This window comes from Oreochromis aureus, linkage group 16, assembly GCF_013358895.1.
Source record: "Oreochromis aureus strain Israel breed Guangdong linkage group 16, ZZ_aureus, whole genome shotgun sequence".
NCBI lineage: Eukaryota > Metazoa > Chordata > Actinopteri > Cichliformes > Cichlidae > Oreochromis > Oreochromis aureus.
Window position 1 is genome coordinate 880,000 of NC_052957.1, and position 22,181 is coordinate 902,180.

The window sequence follows — 22,181 nt, forward strand, 5'->3', positions numbered from 1 at the left end:
TGCCTTTTGTTCCTGGAGAAGGTATTTAACTGAGAGCCATGCTAGGCTCAGTGAGACTCTGCTGACCATCTGCCCCGCGATCATGCAGGCTCCACCAAGCTTGGTTTTCTGTTCTTTGTCTTTTGATTAAAGAATGTTAGCTACCGCTCACCGCTCGTCTGCAGGCTTTATTTAATGGAAAACTTCCACAACAGGAGCATGATCGCTGACAGCTATAGGGTGAATCTCAGTGTCTGAAATGTCCCTCAGCAGTGAGCTGCTGACTAGGAGATAATCCAGACGAGAGTAGGAGTGATGGACATGTGAAAAGAAAGAATATTCCTTACTGTTGGGGTGAAGGGAGCGCCATGCATCACAAAGACCAAAGTCGCTCATATACTGTTTGATTATATTTGTGGACTGCCAATTACGCTGAGTTCCTGCTGTGTTGAGCCTATCCATTTCTTCATTTAGTCCAAGGTTGAGGTCGCCTCCAAGAACAAGTGTGCCATCTAAGTGTTCAGAGAGTGCACTGAAAAAACCGTGAAAGAATGAGGGATCATCAACATTTGGACCATATACACTTACAATACATAGCTTTTTATCAAGTATAGATAGTTTAACGATTAGGAATCTGCCCTCTGGATCTATAACTGTGTCGAATATTGTGAAATTAATATTTTTATGTATTAAAATTGCTACTCCTCTTTGTCTAGAATTATAACAAGCTGAGAACACGTTAGGAAACTCAGGTGTTTTAAGTTCATTCAAACCTGTGACAGGCCTGTGAGGCTCTTGTAATAAAACAACATCTGCCTGTAGGTTTTTAAGTTGGTTAAATATTTTTAACCTTTTTTCTCTGGAGCCAGCTCCATTTACATTCCATGTAACAAACCTTAGTGCGCCCATAGATGTGTGTGTATAACTAATGATGTACGCTGTGTGTCTCGCTTAGACAGTGAGGAAAATGGAAACACATCATTTGTTTGTAAATAAAAAGAAGAAAAATGCGCGGCGAGAAGCTCCTTGTCTCTATATGTGTGTGCATAATAATTAATATGAGCAAGTGTGCACACGTCTGAGTGTGTGTGTCCTATATCTGTGTGCGCTGTGAGGCTGTTGTAAATGTGTTGCCTTTAACCACATGTGTGTGCGTGATCGTGCAGAGTGAGCAAGTAGAAATAGAGAGCGTTGTTTGTGGATGGGTAAGGAAACAGGTGATCGACGCAGTGATAGAAAAGAAACCAAAGAGCAGAGTGAGCGACAAGAGAGAGAGAGGAAAAGGGAATAAAAACGGAAACATTCAAATTAAGGCATTTATTCTGCATCACGATGCTCTCACAAGTTCAAAGGTCACAGAGCTTACACAAGTTTATGTTTACATATGTTTTGCCTGTGTTGATGTTTTAGTACTTGTTCTTTTTAATTTACAGTATTTAAATATCAATCTTCAGTTGACAGTTTCTATTTCCAGTCTTGCTGATGCTTCCTGTTGTTGTCAGTGTCGTGTCTTTTGTTCATGCATGTGTCAGCGTGCTGCTGCCCCCTGGTGGTTCGTCCCTGTATTTGACCTGCAGGATTCATCTCCGTGAGACCTGAAGCTCCTCTGTGAGTCTCTGCTCAACTAACTAACGTGGAAACGTATCTGAACGCTTTCTGAAATTGAACATTCTGTGGCTGGACCTTCCTTCAACCACACCACAGGTTTCCCTTCACTGGGCGGATCTAGAGAAATTTTCTTAGGGTGGCAAAATGAAAGCCTTCTTTTAAAAACCCCACATATGCAGATGTTACATGTGGTTAAAATAATTCAAATGCAGTAAGCATACACGTTTTATATAAATATAGTCTATAACCTAATTATTGTCTGTAGCCCACATAATTAAATATCTCAGTTACATAAAACACGTGAATGTTGATCTTATGCACTGTATAGCCTGTATGATCAATAAATTTGTAGCCCAATAAGTATAAAATCCAGAAAGCTACACAACATGCGGCGGTTCATTTACACACACAGTCTAAATTAAGTTTCACTGTTTTTTTTTTGTTAGAAAAAAATCAAATTGTTATGTGCTTAAATTTACACAAAATGTGAGAAATCTGCAACATCATGAACAAAAATTTAAACCTAATTTTTAATGATTTGTTGGGTTAACCCTCTGAGGTCCAAAATATAACTGGCCATTGTTGACTGCTTTTGATTTTACTTTTGTATTTCACCTTCAAATTGTTTAATTATGTTTTCCTTGCCTTGTTTGGTGTCATTCTCTTCGGCTCAACCTCCCGTGTCTGAATTTACAGTTATTTTTTCATTGACATCCTGTAGCAACACAACTGATCTGAAATCACACAAAAACATAAAATCCTAGTAGTAGTTTTTTTTACTATATAAACCACAGACATGTTTAGTAAATTATTTTCATAACTTGAAATGCAAATATAAATTGTAAATTTTGAAAGCTTATGCACAAATTTTGTAAACAATAAAGTTATATACAACTATTAATTAAACATGCAGCCGATGCAGCTGGTGTTTTCTTTATTTTATTTTGTACAACCATTTTAAAATACTACTGTAACTAAAATGAGAGAACAATCAGGTGTCACAATAACAAGCCCCACAAATTATTTGTGCTGTAAAAAAAAAAGACAAAAAGAAAGAAATTGTCCCTGCAGAGGAGAACAGCACAGGGATAAACCTGCAGGCCTGACAGCAGGAGGTGTATCACTGCTGCGGTTTTCCACCTGGAGACAGTGTTTACACTGTAATCTGCCTTTGTGACGTTCATTAGTGCCCTCACTGACACACTAAACAATGACTACACAACACACTAACTACACGCTAAACGTCACAAATCTCTCACATCTCAAATCCCTCTCTTTCGCTCGCTCGCTCTGTCTCACTCCCAAAACTTTCCACCAATAGGAAAGAGGTGGCTTTTTTTTTCTTTCTTTACTGTTTTCGTGCTGTCCTTGAAAAACGCTTTTATTAAAAACCGTGACGACAGTATAAAGAAAAAAGAAGGCTTATATATATTCAAAGGAGTTTGCAAAGAAAAGCGTCTGGACTTCTTTAAGTTGCTTGAAGACGTTTCACCTCTCATCCGAGAAGCTTCTTCAGTTCTAAGGTCAAATGGCCGAGAGTCCCAGATTTAAACCCAGTGGGAGTTTCCCCCCAAAGAGGGACAAAGGACCCCCTGGTGATCCTCTAATCACATGGGCCAAGGTGTGAAAGCGGGTGTGGGACCTAATCAGCCAGGGTTTCGGGTGAGCTCATTGTGAAACCTGGCCCCACCTTGTCATGTGATTTCCTGAGGTCAGATGGCCCAGGATGTGAGTGGGCGTTAAGGCGTCTGGGGAGGGAACTCAAAACTGGATTATAGATGGCAGACAGTTGGTGTCGTAAACCGCCACCTCTGTTCAAAGATGGTCGTTCACAGTGGACATAGATGGCCTCTTTCACTCCTCTTTCAAACCATCTGTCCTCTCTGTCCAAAATGTGAACATTGGCATCCTCGAAAGAGTGACCTTTATCCTTAAGATGCAGATGGACTGCTGAGTCTTGTCCTGTGGAGGTGGCTCTTCTATGTTGTGCCATGCGCTTGTGAAGTGGCTGTTTGGTCTCTCCAATGTAGAGGTCTGGGCATTCCTCGCTGCACTGTACAGCATACACCACCTTATATATATTCTTTTTTATCATAACTGGATTTAGTGGCCTGCCATTAAAATTTAAAAACTGATGTATAATTTGAAGTCCGAACTTTCAACACCAGCTGAGACTCAGCGTGGCTTATCTTATTTTAATAAAAAACACTGTCATATGCAAAACTAGGGCGGCATTAGGGGTGGCAAGAGATTATTTTAGGGTGAGCACATGCCGCCCCATGCCACCCTTGTGTGGATTCGCCCCTGTTTTTGTTTGCGTTTTATTATTATTATTATTGTTGTTTTAATTTGGTATTATGTTTATGTGTTTTTATTTATGTACTTTTATTTTACTTTTCATTGTTTTACAGTTGTTGAGGACTGTAAAATGATCCAGAGTCCGCTGATGTTTTTATTGTTTTTATTATTTTACTTTTGTTTTTTATTCTAGTTTTTAGCGCAGACAGAAAAAAGCTAAAAACGTTTCATCTGCTCTGGTTGTAATAACGTTGATACAAAAGGAGAGGACACGCAACGCGTCTGACGTCATCAGCACGCGCCGGAGATAGAAACGTGGGAAGCGGCAGAGCAGAGGGTCCACGTGAGCCGGTCAGAGAGGAGCACGATGGCGGATCAGCAGGCAGAGGTGCAGCTCGCGCAGAGGTTAGCCTCCAACGAGAAACCCGTCCGGACCCGAGCCATGAAGAAGCTCCGGAAATACGTCAGCCTGAGGTCACAGAAAGGTGAGCGAGCTCGGCGTTAGCTACAGGCTAACGGCTGTGTCCAGGTGAGGCCAGCGCGAGGCAGCCAGAGAGTAAGAGAGCGTGTGTGTGTGTGTGTGTGTGTGTGTGTGTGTGTGTGTGTGTGTGTGTGTGTGTGTGTGTGTGTGTGTGAGAGAGAGAGAGAGAGTGTGTGTGCGTGCGCGTGCGCGTGCGTGCGTGCGTGTGTGTGTGTGTGTGACAGAGAGAGAGAGATGCAGGTACAGGTGTGCAATATTCACACAACAACACAACACAGAATATTCCATAAATGTGAACAGAAACATGCTGATTGGTTGTAGCCAGGGAGAGAGAGAGAGAGAGAGAGAGTTGGTGTACACACAGATGTGTCTGCAGCTGGATGATGATGTGTGTCTGTGTCCAGGTGAGTTCTCAGGTGAGGAGCTGCTCAAACTGTGGAAGGGTCTCTTCTACTGTCTGTGGATGCAGGACAAGCCTCTGCTTCAGGTAACCCCGCCCCCTCCTCAGGGTCACATGATGCTGTGAGCTCCTGTGAGGTTCTAAAGTTCTGCTGTGTTTCAGGAGGAACTCTCCAGGAAGATCTCCACCCTGATCCACAGCTTCACCTCCACCCAGCAGCGTGAGCGCACACACCCCTGTAGTCACACACCTCTACACACACACACACACACACAGCTCTGTTGCTTGATGTTGCTTTGATCTAGGCCAGCGGTCCCCAACCCCCGGGCCTCGGACCGGTACCGGTCCGTGAGTCGTTTGGTACCGGGCCGCGAGAGTTGAGGCTCAAGTGTGAAATGTATGGTTTTCAGGGTTTTTATTGGTTTTCAGCGTTATTTTGTTATCGTTTTTATCGCTAACTCGGGTTTCCTGGGTTTTTTCACGTGTGTTATGAATAAATCTTCTTTTTTTCGGTACCGGTACTGGTTTTATTTTGTTGTATTTATCCGCGACACCTTAAAGGCCGGTCCGTGAAAATATTGTCGGGGATAAACCGGGCCGTGAGGCAAAAAAGGTTGGGGACCGCTGATCTAGGCGATGATGATGATGAAGGTGTGTCCTGCAGAGCTGTCGTACCTGCGGAGCTTCCTGCAGACGATGAAGCGGGAGTGGACCGGCATCGACCGGCTGAGGATGGACAAGTTCTTCCAGGTGAGTCTCACCTGCTCACTCATCAGGAGGCGGCGGCCGGTGTGACGTCGCTGTCGGCCACTGTTCTCCGTGATGACAAGCGTAAACAAACGTGGCGCTGAGAGCCAACCTTCTGATGAACATCTGTGTGACGATGCAGTGCTCTGATTGGTCAGGTGTTTACTCATGTAAAACGCTGAAACAACCACGTGTGACCCACCAAAGTAACATAAAGTAAACACGTTAAAGCTTCGTGCTGATCCTCAGGTACGACACCTGGACTCACCTGAGTGTTGGGACCATGGTTAGTGACGGCAGTCTCGCACGTTCCCGATATTCCCACGCTCCGTGCTGTGTTAGCTCCTGATTGGACGAATCAGTGACTCCTACCGGCGACTGATTTACAGGTGTTCAGGCAGCCAATGTCTCCCTGCAGTCTAACTGGAGGTCTCTCACCCTCTCTCGTTCTCTCTGTCAGCTGGTGCGCTTCGTGTTCAGGCAGACCTTCGAGGTGCTGAGGAGGCGGAGCTGGGACAGCAGGTAAGGAGCGGACACAGGTTTGATCCCCGGTTGGTTTGCTGTGGCTCTGCGGGCTGTGACTGTTTCCTGTCTCCTCAGCGCCGTGTCTCAGTTCCTGGAGCTGCTGACAGCTCAGCTGCTACAGAGCGACGCCGCGGCGCCGAGCGGCCTGCAGCTCCACGTCCTCGACCTTTACCTGACTGAGCTGGCGGCCGTGGGAGCGGCAGAGGTAACACGCAGGTCACAACGTGACATCACTCACCGTACTGTTAAAACAAAGAAACGACCTCTGACCTCCCCTGCTCCCCTGTGAGCTGTCAGGAGTAATGGCACCGTGGACCACAGGGGGGTGCAGTGAGTCGGCAACAGCGGGAATAACCTCTGCTTCCTGTCCGCAGCTCACCGCCGATCAGAACCTGACCTTCATCGAGCCGTTCTGCAGAACCGCGGCGAGAACCAAAGAGTGAGTCTATGAGCCAATCAGCTCGCTTCTGTGAACAGCTCCCTTTAAAGCAAGAAGCTGATGGATCTGCTGTCTGTAACAAACTCCTCCCCCCCCGCAGTCGGACTCTGCTCAGTGGGATCTGCAGCAGCGTCTTCAGCGCCATCATCGATCAGGCTCCCTTTGCCATCGATGACCTGATGAAGGAGGTGAGAGCGTCTGAGTACTCGGACTCGGGACAGGCATCTGAAGGGGACGAGGAGGAGGAAGGAGAGGAAAAGACGATGAAGATGGAAGCAGGGAGGAAGCAGCTCAACGGTAAGTGAGCGGAGGAGAAACAGGAAGTGCAGACATGCGTTTGGTGCTGATCTTTGTTAAGCAGGTGACAGGTGTGCTTACCTGTGTCCGTGTCACCGTGGCTGCTGTCAGGCACTGATGCTGATCCCTGGTAACTCTGCTCCGCGGTACCTTCATGGACTGCCTGATTTTTAACGTCCCCCTCTTCGGCGTCAGCTGATTGAAGGCAGCGCGTGACTTTCTTCTGATTCTATAGAAACGTGTTAAAATAACGTAAACGAAGCCCGAGGCAGTGACACCATCTCCACACGAGGAGGCGGTCGAACAAGGGCGCCGCTGCACGAGAACATGTTAGCTGTGTAACGTGGCGAGGAGGAGGAGGTGGCTGCGGTCTCCTCTCTGTCTGAGCTCAACTTTTCTAAAGTCGCTGATAGTCCTTTTTATTCTTCCAGGAAACAAAGATGATGATGACGATGATGAGTTCCTTCACTTGGAGAACCTGGACTCGGACTCACCGCGTGATGAAGACGTTGGGCCGGTGCTGCAGGTGAAGGCCGGCCCTGGTTTTGCAGGAGGCTGTTAGAGTAAAATCAGTCGCTGTTGTCAGGCTGTGTGACGAAGCAGAACTTTAAAACATGAAAGTATTGACATGTGATGTTGGCGATACATGAGTCTGATTATCTGAGATTTTACTTCCTGTCTGACCCCCACCCCCCCCTCGGAGTAGTTTGATTACTCTGCGCTGGCGGACAAACTGTTGGAGGTTTCCGGTCGGAGCGGCGTGCCAGCAGCCAACAGAGAGCGACTCTACAAGATCATAAAGACGTGAGTACCGCCTCCGCCGGCTCCATCAGTTGTTCTGGGCGGAGCCTGCAGGGTTGAATGTTTGCAGAAAGCTGCAGGCTTTCTTCTTCGTTGGTGTTCTCTGGTCAGTCTCACAGTAACTGTGTTCTTCTTCTCTGCCTGCTTTGGTGGTGCTGACCCTCAGACTGCGGGACCTGAGTGAAGGTACGAACCTCCATCACTACTCCTCCACCTTTCTTCACACTCACACGTCCAAACACACAGTTAGATTCTGACCTTTGACCCCGTCTGCTCCTCCTGTCAGGTGTCTTTCCTCAGGACGAGTACCCGGAGGAGGTCTCCACAGACGAGGACGACGACATGTTCGGCAGCAGGAAGAGGATGAAGAAGAGAAGACGTCACCTGGAGGAGGAGGAGCCGGCAGCAAAGAAAGGTGAGAGCAGGAAGTAGGTGCGGCTTAATGTCCAGCAGGGGGCGCTGGTGAGGGAAGCGTTGATGATCAGGCGTTTCAGTCATTATCATCACAGCGCTGTGGTTAAACGTAGGAGGGAGCGACCAGCGACGATTTACAAGGAAGTGATGCGATGTTTTGTTAATGTACTTTCTGCAAGTACTGTGTTGCAGTATTACCTGTTCACCTGTCCTCAGGTGAGCAGCCACAGAGTCAGTCTGAGCTCGTTTAGACTGCACCCGTAAAACCAGCTGATGTTTCCACGTCTCTGTGTAGACTCAACGCTGAGATGTAAAAACACGTGAAAACAGCTGTTTGATTTTTGCTTCGGTTTTGAAGGATTTCTTTATAGAACAGAGGACGAGCCGCACCTGTGCTGCAGGTGGTCAGCTGACCTCCGCCTTACAGGTGCACGTTTGCTTTAGCTGAGCAGGCAGGTTTCAGTCGCTTCACTTCAGGTTTCACACAAACGTCCACTGGGCTGGCTCTGGTCCCCGGACCACATGTTGGACACCCGTGTATGACAGTCCCTCAGAGGCGGAGTCTGATCTAAGAGCAGAGATGATTCCAGTGCTGAACCTGAGCCAGCGAGCCAGTCAGGAGACGTCTTTAAGTTTTAAATCCAGTTTAGGTTCACCTGGTTTCCATGGTGACGGTGGACCAGTTGTTTTGGCTAATGTCAAATTTAATAAAGTGTCTCAGCGAGGCTCAGCTGCAGGTTTCTGTTTCCAGAGAAAATCGAGGGACACTCAGTCCTCGGAGTCCGTCCTCTCTGCTCACCTGTACCTGCAGCCGATGCAGGTACAGGTGAGCATCATGTCTGCGATGAGCAGATACGTGAACAGAAACCTGCTGATTGGTTGTAGCTGGGGAGCCCCACCCTGAGGGTGGAGGAGAAAGACTGAGCTGGTCTGTCAGTCACAGAGCCTCAGCTCCTCAAACTCTCCAACATGCGGAGCTCAGACCTAAACACAGCGTGATGTCATCTGATAACCTGTTTGGTTCGAGGTCCCTACCAGAGCGCTGTCGTGCTCGCGGTCTGAGTTTAGATCATAAAAGAAAGTCGGTGTGAAACATAACGGATGATTTTCAGTGAGTGATGATCTGTTTGTGCTTCCTCAGGGGAGAAAGAGGCAGAGGAGGACACTGACGCCGCAGACGTGACCGCTGAAAACAAAAAGAAGAGGAAGAAGGGCGTGAAGGCCGGCACAGGACGCTGTGAAGCATCCGGAGAAGAATTGGCAGCGCCTCAGAGCGACATGGCGACACCTGCCAAGAAGAAGAGGAAGAGGAGGAAAGCTGAGGGAACAACAGGGCAGCCAGAACAGAAGCAAACAGCTCAAGAAGAAGGACGGACGCCGTCAGGAACGCTCCACTCTGAGGCATCGCCGCCACCTGACCACCGGGACCAACCACAGAAGAAGAAACAGAAAAGCACAGAGACTCCTCCCACAACAGAGCCGCAGGTTTCGTCTGCACGTGCTCTCATATCAGAGAAGAAGGGCGTAACGGCAGATACAGGAAGCTGTGAGGCATCAAGAGAAGAAGTGAGCGCCCCGCCGCCTCAGAGCGACTTTACAACTCCTGCTAAAAAGAAGAAGAAGATGGCTGCTGAAGCAGCGCCGCCGCTTAGCGTGAGGAGCTCAGAGTCGGATGAGACACCTGCAGCAGGAAGTGACGCTTTAACACCAGCGAAGAAGAGCATCCCAGCTGATGAAGAGCAGGCAGCTGAGGCGCCACAGCTCGCCAAGAAGAAGACAAAGAAAAAAGGAAAAGAGGAAATGACCGCAGGCGTGACCGCTGCTGAAACACCACAGAAGAAGAAGAAGAAGAAGGATCAGCAAGAAGCTCCAGAAGAGGACGAGGGCCAAAAGGAGGCTAGGACGACACCAGGGAAGAAGAAGAAGAAGAAGAACAGCGTGACACATGAGGCCGCTGAGAAGCAGGTGGGGGGCGAGGCAGGTGACGCGGTGGCGTCCTCGGACAGAGAAACTCCCGCGAAGAAGAAGAGGAAGATCCCCGTGGTGTTCGAGTTCGAGGCCGACGAGCTACAGACCATGAACGGCATCACAGCAGAAGAAGAGACCGCCACCAAGAAACCCAGACGCACCAACGTGAGTGTCTGATGAGTGGCGCGGGCGAGAAGCCGCGAGGTGATCGCTTTCTAACCTGATGTTCTGTTTCAGGATGACGTGGCCACGCCCCTGAGCAACAAAACACCACAGAAGAAGAAGAGGAAGAGCGCCGGAGGGTCACAGTCGGACTTCATCACGTTTCAGAGCAACGCCAAAGCGCCAACACCGCTCTTCTGTAAGACGAAGGGAAGCCCGAGCACGCCGGCGTCCAGCAGAAAGGTGAGCAGAGAGAACCTCAGACAGGAAACAGTTCGGTGATGTCACAGCCGCTTCCTCTCTGAGCCACTCCCAGACCTCCAACCCCTCAGACAGGAAGTGGTTCACACTGAATAATGAAAGACTTCACAGACGTGTTGATCTGTGACTGCTGAGGTTTCACCTGCTGCTGCCTGATTCGTTTTCCACAGAAGCTTCAGACGCCAAAGTCGGACTCCAAGAAGGTGACCTTTGGCCTCAAGAACAACAAAACAGCCGGTAAGAAACTCAGCGTAGGTTATGGTTCTAATATTACAGGTGTTTTCAGCTTAATGTCAGAGTGCAGTCTGTGAAGCTCACCCGATGCAGGGCTCTACAGTGCGACCAACTGTTCGAGTAGCAAAAAAAAAAGTCTTCGAAACTCTGAAAGTCTCCGTGTGGTCAACAACAGACACACATTATGCCCCTATCATGGTCTAAGCCAATCAGAGATAATCAGGGGCGGGACCTCTGTGATTGGCCGTGGTCCTGTAGTTGTCCCGTAGTCCTTTGTGTACGTTTGAAAGTGCAGGTGGATAGAGAGAGGTGAGTAGCTTGAATAAAGCGATATCGATTCCTTAAATCCTGAATCGACTTTTAAATATAATATATAATAATATAATATGTGTTTTGCCAGAAACGCCAGATTCTCAGATTAAAGCTCACAGAACTATTTCAACAACCACCAAACAGCAAATGAGAGCCGGCACACAGACTCCACACAAAGACGTAAACACAGAGCGGACCGACGCATCAGAATCAGCTTTGTCTTTCTCGGCTTTCTCACCCGACGGCCCGTACACGGACACGCCGTCGGGGCTGAAAGCCGACAGCTCACCGATTCTGATGCGTCGGGTCCGCTTTGTGTTTACGTCTTTTTTGCGCTCGATTCTGAGCTGCAGGTTTTGTGTCTCCAACCAAATTTCACAGACCAGCAGCAAAAGAAGATCCAAACTACGCTTCACATTTGATCAATGTCATTAATTCCCTCTGACTTTTCTGTTTTGCTTCCTACACGATAAAAACTTCATGCACAGCTCTCTCTCTCTCTCTCTCTCTCTCGCTCTCTCTCCTTCAAGAACTGTTTCCTGTCTCAAATCTCTGTTTTCTGCATTATTCGTTCGCTTATTACCCACCAGTCTACCGTTGTTTACAGCGCTGTCGGCCACTCTTTTTTTGTTTTTACTTAAATGTCCTCGGACAGGAAAGACTCTTTTCTGCTGTTCAATACTGAAGAAATTTAAACTTTTTAAAATTATGCAAAATTGTAGAATATTTTTAAGGTTATCTGCTATAAAAAGTCAGGCCAGGAAAATCTGCTTCATGTTTTTCTGTTTTATCCTCAGTTACTTTGACACAAAGGCATCTGCTGTGATGCTCACACCTCTGATGAAGTCTCACAGTGTCGGTACTGATAAATGATCAGAATTATAATATTTCTGACTGTCTGAGGCTAAATTGAATTGAATCGAATGTATTATAGAAATCAGTGATGATGCCCAGCCCTAGTGAGCAGCCTAGGCCCTACAGAGTGGATGTAGCTGTGGGTAATGAGGAAAGATGAAAAGAACTATTGATAACGTTTTTGTTAAGTTAAGGTCTGATCTGTCTGAAATTCATAACCAGCTCTGACACGGAGCCATCAATCTCTGAACGCTGAAAAAGCAGCAGTGTATCCAGAAAACACATTATACGCTGCAATAAATGCACTGCCCAAGTGTCCCCTCTCCCCACTGCCTTTCAGCAGCAGGCAGCAGCAAACAGGTCGTCAGAGGATGATGATGATGATGATTAAGTTTAACATTGTCTACAATATTGCCAAAGAGAGCCAAAGCACTTTAAGCACAAGCACAAGATTGTTAGTTAATCATTTACAAATCAATAGTGTCTGTATGGACAGCAATTTTCCCCAACCAAAAAGTGCACATGTAGAACTGCGGTGTTAAGCGATGCGGTTGAAAAATTTGGGTGCGCCTAACTTTTGTTTTTTAGGCGCAGCAGTGCAACCGTGGCAAAAGGTTAGAGGCACTGCAGGGCTCTAGACTGTTTATTAGTATTGTTGTTATTATTATTATCATCATCATCATCATCATCATCATCATCATCATCATCATCATATTCTTTACCATGTCTGTTTTTAACCATGAGGCCCGAACACAACAGCTGCCAACATCTGTAACATTTAAAATGTGCTGCAAATACAACATGAAATATAAATCCACAACATAATACACACACACACACACACACACACACACACACACACACACACACACACACACACACACACACACACACACACACACACTTTTCTCTGATGAACAGTCTGACTGCATTCTCACATTATATGAGTGTTTTTTCATTGTGTGATGAAGTCCAGCAAAGGTGGATCCACTTCAAAGACGTTTCAGTAACAGAGGCTAGCAGCAGCACTCACCTGTGCACCTGTTGTTTGCTCTCCTGATGGTGTTGTGCTCTAACATGTTGTGGGTCTGTGTGCTTCATCACATCTGTAATACCAGATGTTTCTCAGTGAGTTCCTGTTGGAGTCATTTTACGTTTTCTCTGATTGGTGCAGAGTTCAGGAAGACAGATCGCAGCCTGCTGGTGAGTCCTGACGGCTCGTCACGAGTTCCCTTTGACCCGCAGCAGAAACCCAAATTCGGCGTGTTGAAGGCTCCGCCCACACCGCTGAGCGCCAACGTGAAAAGGACACCAGCTGGCAACAAGAAGGGCGGCACCCCACGGAGCACACCTAAACGACGAGTGGTGGCCTCGGACTTTTTCTGAGCCTTTGGTGACGGACTGATGAGGAAATAAATTTATTTTGGAGAATTTTTATGTTCTTTGCATCTGTGTTTGTATCTGAGTGACTCGAATAAAGTTACTCGCTTCAGTTTTTCCACTTTTAGTAAGCGACTCGTCTCTGTGTGATCGAAGGACAAAAAGCTGTTCAGGAAGGTTCGCGCAACAATCACTCGACATGATCATATCTGATCCTGTGAAACACAAAGCCGATGTGTGAGGATGAACACGAGTCCTGGTGAAGTTCGATCATGTCTGTGTGCCGTACTAACCTCAGACCGCTCTCGGCTCTGCTCGGCATACAGGCAACAGCACGACTTAGAGTGAATAAAGTCCAGGAAACAGCTGGAGTCAAACATCTGTCCTTCAGGTCCTTCCACCTGAGCTCAGGTCCAACAGTGATGTCATCACAGGAAGCTCAGAGCTGGATGTTTTTGTAGTTTTGAATGAAGATGTTTCATCCCGTCTGAACAGCTGGAGCAGTGTTTCCGAGCTGCTGTCTTTGTTACCGCGAGCTCAGATTCTTGAACAATATAAGATGAACCTTTATTAGTCCCACATGTGGGAAATTTGTTGGGTCACAGCCAGTGTTGGGTAAGTTACTTTAAATTAGTAACTTAGTTACATTACTAGTTACTTCTCTAAAAAAGTAACTCAGTTACTTTCAAAGTAACTAGTTACTAGGGAAAGTAACTTTGGTTTTACTCAGAATTCTCTTGTTAATGTGTTGCTTCTGTAACTGGATACCCAGCCAGATTGTCAGTCTTCTAGCTTGCTTACTTGCCACAAGTGCACTGTGCCACCTACCAACAGAAAGGAAAAAATAATGTGCACATTTCCATGAGAGAAATCCGACGCCTGGACCGTCGTTGACCGCCGCCATGATTCTAGCCTGCTTTTTACATCCAACACAAAAACTGCAGTCGTGGTGCTTTTGATTGTACTCAGAACTTGGAAATTCTGCCTTCTGAATAGGAAGATGTAGGTAACACCAGACTGCAGATGAGCTGCATACAGAGCTGGACTGGGACAAAAAAATCATCCCGGGCATTTTGACTAGAGACCGGCCCACCATTATAGGAAAAATCATAAAGCCTTTGAATGAAAATAAACACTGTTGTGACAGTGATGTACACTGTTCTGATGGTATATATGTATCAATCTATCAATTGTTTGTTGTAAGATTCAGATAATTATTTGTTAAAAGCGAGACATTTTAAATGAGAATAATAAAGGAAAGTATTTCCTTGTCCCCCCCCTTTCCCTGTTAATGCCCTACATGGACCCCTGGCAAAAATTTGCTAGACCCGCCCCTGCACAGTTACCAGCTGTGAGCTACATAGAAAAGGATCCTGGTGTTATTTGTCTCTCAGAAACAGTTCATAACTTCAACTCATTCATGTCACCTAACAGGTAAACCTGTTTCTCCATCACCTGTTCAGCTCTGATGATTCAGTAAGGACATCTCCTGGTTTCATCTGCATGTTTCCCTCTCACCAGATAACCAAACCGACATCATGACCAGCAGCTTTACAGCTGTGGCTCCAGCAAACATCAGCTGATACTAGAAATTAATATTAAATAAATTCTAACAACAGCTGATCAAGCTTAAACGTGCTGCTGTTGTTTAACGCGACATCCGCTGGTTTCCTCTTTCTGGCGCAAAGTGGGCGATAAACAAACGAGAGAAAAGCCGATCAGCTGATCATTGATCAATTTCGTGATTGAAGTAGAAACAGGAGAGGAGAGAATGAGAGAAGAAGAGGCAGCTGTGCAGCTTCAGCTTTGTGTCTTTTTCATTGTAGCTGAAGTCCGGGACAAACTGTGTTCCTTTTCACCTCAGTACGAAACGCGTAATATTTTCTCTGAATACGAGACGATTCTGTTTTTTACGGGACGGTTGGAAACTCTAATAATTAACCGTATGAACAAAATAAAGTTCAACATCAGTAACATAGCACCCACCCAGCTGTATAGAAACTCCGTCATGCTAGCTAGTACGCAGTACGAAAGAGTCAGCATACCGAAAATAAACTCCACCTAAACTTGGTTTATATCTGACTCAGATAGACTGCAGGTCATAACTTCTTACCTGAAGACGTTTCACCTCTCATCCGAGAAGCTTCTTCAGTTCTAAGGTCAAATGGCCGAGAGTCCCAGATTTAAACCCAGTGGGAGTATCCCCCCAAAGAGGGACAAAGGACCCCCTGGTGATCCTCTAATCACATGAGCCAAGGTGTGAAAGCGGGTGTGGGACCTAATCAGCCAGGGTTTCGGGTGAGCTCATTGTGAAACCTGGCCCCACCCTATCATGTGATTTCCTGAGGTCAGATGGCCCAGGATGTGAGTGGGCGTTAAGGCGTCTGGGGAGGGAACTCAAAACTGGATTATAGATGGCAGACAGTTGGTGTCGTAAACCACCGCCTCTGTTCAAAGATGGTCGCTCACAGTGGACATAGATGGCCTCTTTCACTCCTCTTTCACGTCTTCAAGCAACTCAAAGAAGTCCAGACGCTTTTCTTTGCAAACTCCTTTGACTACGATGACCTGGATGACTGAGAACCTTCACAGACTTCTTACCTGAAGTTCAGTTCACCTGACACGCGGACCGGCGGCCGCTTCGGGTCTCTCCTCTTGCCTCCCTTTTCCTTCATCCACCTGCTGGCCTCCACCACTTGATAATGTTATTGAATCTGTGGAAGCTCTGCGATATCCACCACACGAAGTAACGAGTAACGAGCCTATCTAAATCCCAGTAACGAGTAACGCGTTCCTGGTTTTGGCATAATAACTAGTTACCGTGCTTGTTACCACAATAATAACGTAGTTACTGTAACGCGTTACTTAATAACGCGTTAGTCCCAACACTGGTCACAGCACAAAGTGAAGAGTGTAAAGTCAGACGCAGCAAAAACTAATAAAAACAATAGAATAAGATCAAAAGAATAACATACGATATAAAATAGAACAAAATAAAAACCTGTTTTTTTATATTCTGTGAGCTTTTGTCAGAAAAATTACACTTGGTGGTTCTGCAAAAATGATGAGGTTTGAACACAATTTAAAGAAATGACAGCTTTGCTGCTGCTGACAGGTGTGTTATAGAAACAGGTGCTGTGTATGGAGACTGACTCACTGCGGCCTCTGCTGGACATCAGGGGAACTGCGAGCTTGTTGGCTCATGTCTGTGTTTAAAAGACAAATATTCAAACTCGACTTCAGTAACCAACCAGTGTTGAGGTGTGCGCCTCCATCTTTTATATACAGTCTGTAGCCTCTGTTCAAAGCTGTGTTGGAGCTCGAGACTTGTTTCCTCACCTGAACATCACCTGTGTGTGTGTGTGTGTGTGTGTGTGTGTGTGTGTGTGTGTGTGTGTGTGTGTGTCTTTCTCAGCCTCTCTCTCGCTCTCCCTCTGTCAGTCTCTCAGTCTCTCTATCTCAGTGCGCAGGCGCATTTCGGAGCTTGTTGTCTGGCTGGTACCGGATCGACGGGACGACGTCCTGCTGAGAAACCAGAGCGCGCGCATGTGTGTGACAGCTGTGTGCGCGTGTACACGGAGTGTCTCTGAAGTCGTGGCTCTCGGTGCGCGTGCAGGTGGAGGAGGTGTAAAATGTGCGCGGAGCGCTTCATCCCGGTGACAGCGCTCCTCTTCATCAGCGTGGCGCTGCCAGCTGTGCGCTGTGAGTATGACCCGCTCTCCTCCTCCTGGGGTTACTGATGAAAGGAGGGTTCTCTGAAACGTGAGCACAGATTTGGTGGACACTGAGTTTGACGCGGGTGGACCTGACTGGGAGCTTCTGTGTGCAGCGTGGATGTGACAGATACAGAGCCACAACATTAGAAACAGCTGTGGGTCTGAGGCGCGTGTTGCAGGTGTGTCCTGTTTGTGTGGGTTGTGTTTTCTGGGTTAAAGCAGGATTGCCGTGGACCATCAGAGCATGGTCTTCACACCTGACACAGCGGCTCTGATGACACATATTTTCATGACTTTTAGTTTTTTGGCGGGAGCATGCTCGCTCGGATCTCAACAAACTGCTTTTTGATTCCTGTGAAATCTTTTGGCGTCTCTGTCAGCAGATGTTTGCTGTCTGAGCGCTTCTTTAGCCCAGCTGATGATCACAAAGTTTTGGTCAGACTGTCTGTGGGGGTCAGAGTTCACAGCACAGGAAGTGGGGTTGTTGACCTCCTCTCCCAGTCTGTCCCAGCGTCCTGCAGACAGTCTGGGTTCTGTTTTCAGGTGAGATGTGAACACTGATGTCATTTTGGTGTCATCTGGGCCCCATGGCTCGATGGGGGTGGGATATGGGGATGGGTGTAGGCACTGCTGTCAGTTTTGGAAGCATGTTGTTGTTCCGATGAGTCCAGGTTGGTCGTCGCTGATCCTGCTGCGTTTGCTTAAAGGCTGCCAGCTGATGCTCATCAGTGTAACTCCCACACACACAGTTCCATCCAGACCGTGTGATGTGCTGCTACAGCCTGTACCTGCTCTCACACTTCCCCCAGCGAGGACGAGGAGCTCACAGAGGAGATGAAGCTGCTGCTGGATCAGCAGGTGGATGTGCAGAGCAGCTGATCTGAGATCAGAGTCCACATGAATGAAAATGAGATGTAATGATGCTCTTACTGATCTGCTGTCTCCTCACAGTTTATCAGGCTGGCTGAAAATCACATGTGTGGCTCAGACTGCTGTGAAAGATGGTGTTCCACAGAGGAGGAGGTGGAGGAGGTGGAGAATGCAGAACACGCATCAGTGAAGGACGGAGCCTGAGTCGTTGGTGAGAGGCTGTGCTGGGGTCAGTTCTGTGCAGCATGGACGCTCAGGTGTGTGTGATCAGGTGAGGGGCGCCTGATCAAATCAAATCAAACAGATTTCTTCTGATGAATGTCAGCTAACATCAGCTGACCTGTTACCATGGACACGTCTCTAAATATGCGCAGGCGCATTTCGGAGCTTGTTGTCTGGCTGGTACCGGATTGACGTCCTTCTGAGAAACCAGAGCGCGCGCGTGTGTGTGTGTGTGTGTGTGTGTGTGTGTGTGTGTGTGTGTGTGACAGCTGTGTGCGCGTGTACACGGAGTGTCTCATGGATCTGTGAGCTGATAACTCGCTCCTTTCATCTGTGACACCAGCGCAGTCTCCACTCTCAGGAACCAGCTGCTGTTCTCACTAAACAACGTGAGGAAAAAACTCCAGAACGAGGCTTCAGTCTGCTCCGTCACCTTCATCTCCACCACACTGATCTGACCTCCTTTGTGGAGATGACGGGCGGACTGAGCGCTCGCAGTGATGGCTGCTCTCCTCCGAGCAGTCTGCGTTCACGTGATGACACGTTCACACTCAGCACGGAGGCAGATCTGTGATCGCTGACTCGTTACATCTCATACTAATTACCACTGAAAGCTTTGTGGGTGCACTCTGAGAGGTGAACAGCTGGACTGCACAGCGGCGGGAAAAGCACGATGTCATCACGCTGATGGAGGGCAGTGTCTGCTCGAAGGATGGTTCAGTCTGCGCTGAGGGTTCAGCTCCTGCTTCCTCCTCCATCTGCTGACCTAACATAACTGTGAGTGGTAAAGGTTAAAGGTTAGAGTCACACACCTGAGCGGTGTGCTCCAGCAGTATCAGCCTGTAATGTGACTGCTTTAAAAACACACTTTACACCACAGCTCAGTGATAACAGCCCAATAAAGAGTTAGCACCACTAATGACCAATCTTAGAGCCAGGAAAAGGTCACGTGATCCAATAGTGTTCATTTATAATATTCTTAAAGAAATAAATGCACGTTATTTATTGACGTGTTTCACAGGAAGAAACTGAAAATGTTTCAGCACCTAAAAGTGATTACAGCCACCTCACGATCCAGCAGCAGGAAGTGACAGTGATGCTTCAGTGTGATGTCATCAGTCTGTCACATGACTCTGCTGCACTCTTCTTCACAGCGTTGCCTCAGCTCTTTGTGCTTTGCAGCATTCGTTATGCACAGCTCTCTGAGCTCTCTGAGCTCTCTGTGCTCCGTTTCATGCATGCTGCTGTGCTCGGGTTCTTGGTCCAGTGATTGGTCGACAGACGGCCTCACACTGACTCCAGAATTCTTTGAGGAGCGCTCAGATCGTCGTCCCTCCTCCGCCGGGCTGACGGCTGTATGAGCTGTTCGGTCTCGTCTGTTCCAGAAGTCTGTGTTCAGCTGCAGCTTTGCAGAGCTGAGCTATGCTGCCGTGTGAAGAACACTTCCAAACAGCCATACTTGTTCAGTCTGTGCTGAACTTTGACCTTTAACCTGCTAACTGAGGCCTGTAGAATCTGAGGTGGAGATGAGATGGTGAATCTGCTGGGACGTAAACTCCTGGGAGGATTGTAGCATCATGCTAACACCCCTGAATGCTGCAGACCTACAGACAGACAGAAGTCCTGCTGCAACAGAGGCCCTCACACTGCTGCTGGTCATTCATCGGTGCATTAACAGCAGCTGGCAGATGTTGACCCTCTGAATGGAACCAGTACGGATGGACTTTATTTTTCACATTATGGTGATTAATACTGAAGCAGGAGTACAAACATCCAGTTTGTCCTGGTTCAGAATGGGGAAAAAGTCCTTCCAGAAATTCCCGCATCCGGATCATGAATGTGGAAATATTTCCTGCGAGTGGTGTTTGGTCCCAGCTTGCTTCAGGCTCTCAGTTCCTTGTTTAAATTGTGGTTCAGCACATGAGTCCAGGACATGACTGGATTGCACATGAGTTTCCAGCCTCACGTCGTCTCTCAGCCTCCGCCTGCTCATTAGGACAGAGTGTGGAAGGCAGCGGTAATCACAGGATGAATTTAACGAGGCAGCAGGAATCAGCTGGCTTTATAAATCAGAGGTGTTTTTGTCTGCGTGCACAGAGGACCTGCTGCCTGTGGGCGGCTTTTCTGTTAATGAGGAGGACACAGATGAATCTGAACCTCGAGGCAGGATTAGTATTTTCCTTTCAAACCTGATCTCAGCAGGAAGATCACATGACCAGGTCTCTGCATCTCTGCCAACCATTTTTATAAAAGTTCTGTTTGTTTTGTCCTGCGAGGGGAGACGATGTCTGTGCAGTGGTCACATATAACCGAGACAAATCCAGAGATGTGCAGGAAGCTTCTTTGAAGATAATCAGTGTGCCAGCGCCAGACGTCTTATCAGAAACAGCCGTGGACAGTCTAATGAAAGATGGTATCAAACTTCATCCACAGGCAGCTCCACCTCCTCCATCCATCGCTCATCATTTAATCTGTTATTAAAGTTCAGACTGAAAAAGTCACAGCACAAAAAGAACAATGAAAAAATACTTTTGTTTTAGCTGTTTTTGAGTCTTTTGGAGCTTTGAAAGTGAAAAGTAGATGGCTGGATGGCTGGTACTATGGCCACTATTCTGAGTGCACGTTAGAAAATGGGCAAATACCCCAGAATGCATTTAGTCCAAAACTCAAACGCAGAGTGGCTGAGTTTGATATATTACTCTTATTTGCCTGGGTTTGGCTACAGTAGCTAGCGAGCTGATTGGAGACCAAAACAGCCAATCAGAATTTTTGCATTCAAGTCTGTGATTGGTTGGTTTTGTGGCACAAATATAACGCAGAAAGAGTTGAACGTGCAGAGGCAGTGATGTTGCGAGCGCGAGCAACACGGTGCGAGCAGACAGTGTGTGTGTGTGTGTGTGTGTGTGTGTGTATGTGTATGGATAATAGCAAACACTGAAATACATTTTTTGCACGCAGCAATGAATTTTGTTCGCTCAATTTTCTTTACGTGCACTCAGAATAGTGGCACAAAAATAGCACCATAGGTTGGTTGGATGGTTAGATTGACGGTTGGTGGTTGGATGTGTTGGTTGGATGGGTTCAATAAAGATCCTGGTTGAAGCGGTGTGTAGTCAGATAGGTGAGCATGTTAGCACAGAGGCTAACGGACGCCCATCATGTGGAGTCTGTGAGCGTTGCACTGCTGCCGTGTTTAAAATGCTGCCTGTAATGTTCCTGTGATGGAGGTCACGTACGGGGCCCGAGTGTTGTTCACGCGCTGCCTCTAACAGACACTGCAGAGCTCTCTGAGTTTGGCCCTGAGCAGAAAGCGAGCCTGCGGTGGATCCGCCCTGAGGACAGGACGACCTTCAGACGCTAACGCACAAAATGAACTGAACACAGATTTCAGTCCAGCTCACTCCTGTCCTGTCCTACAGCTCCAGCTGGTGCTGAGCTCACTCTGAGCCAGAGGTTTGATGTTATCTTGTATGTTTTGTCAGACTTCTGTGAGTTCATGGTGACCCGAGGTTCAGTGGCTGTTGTTTGCCTTCTTTCTTTGCTTGTGAAAAACACATCAAACCAATCAGTTCACTTCACACAGATTTGTGTTCCTGTGTATTATGTACCCATGATGCATCAGTGATGTTTTGATTATGAGTTTGATTTGTGTCGTCGCGACAGGCTTTCACCTTTAAAAACGTCGTTTTTAATACTGATGATGAATGACTCACAGCCAGGACAAAATCACCACTTTTCAGGTTCTTTTATTGCCTCGGTTGCCATAGTGACACATTCCCACTGAAGAGGGTGGACAGCATTCGTGCCAAACATGACCTGAAGTATATCCTTCCATTAAATTCGGCAGTGAGCCGAGGCGGCCCAGTATCACACGAGGACACACTCCATCACAGCAGCTCCCATCGTTCACCACGTCTGAAACCCTCAGCATCGTTTCAATCTTGATTCACATCAGGACGATTTGAATGAGCGCCGTGCTTCGAGGATAAAAACGAGCTGACAGGAAATGATGGTGCTGAGGTCAGCGCTCAGACTCTGTGCCGGGAGGAGAACACTCTAAACTGGAGAGCAGAGGCTCTCCTCCTGCTCAGTGATGCTCTGCAAACAGCCTCTGCTTGTATTGGTGGCTTTATTCACCGTGTCTGAATTCTGGGAGGGGGCGTGTCCTAATGTGATTACATTTATTGTCACTGATGGCTGTGCTGTGATGTA

The 22,181-nt window shown here is 47.3% G+C and overlaps 1 protein-coding gene across 1 annotated transcript; it reads left to right on the forward strand.

Moving 5' to 3' along the window:
- The first annotated feature begins 4,192 nt into the window (after positions 1-4,192).
- rrp1 (ribosomal RNA processing 1) lies at positions 4,193-13,288 on the forward strand. The gene is made up of 16 exons (XM_031733136.2): positions 4,193-4,370; positions 4,771-4,853; positions 4,929-4,986; positions 5,431-5,516; positions 5,974-6,035; positions 6,114-6,243; positions 6,413-6,477; positions 6,578-6,774; positions 7,206-7,300; positions 7,481-7,578; positions 7,742-7,761; positions 7,862-7,990; positions 9,131-10,122; positions 10,195-10,362; positions 10,551-10,617; positions 12,956-13,288. Exons 1-16 carry the CDS (start codon positions 4,253-4,255, stop codon positions 13,165-13,167), a joined length of 2,580 nt encoding a protein of 859 aa, XP_031588996.1. The 5' UTR covers positions 4,193-4,252; the 3' UTR covers positions 13,168-13,288.
- Positions 13,289-22,181: the final 8,893 nt, after the last annotated feature.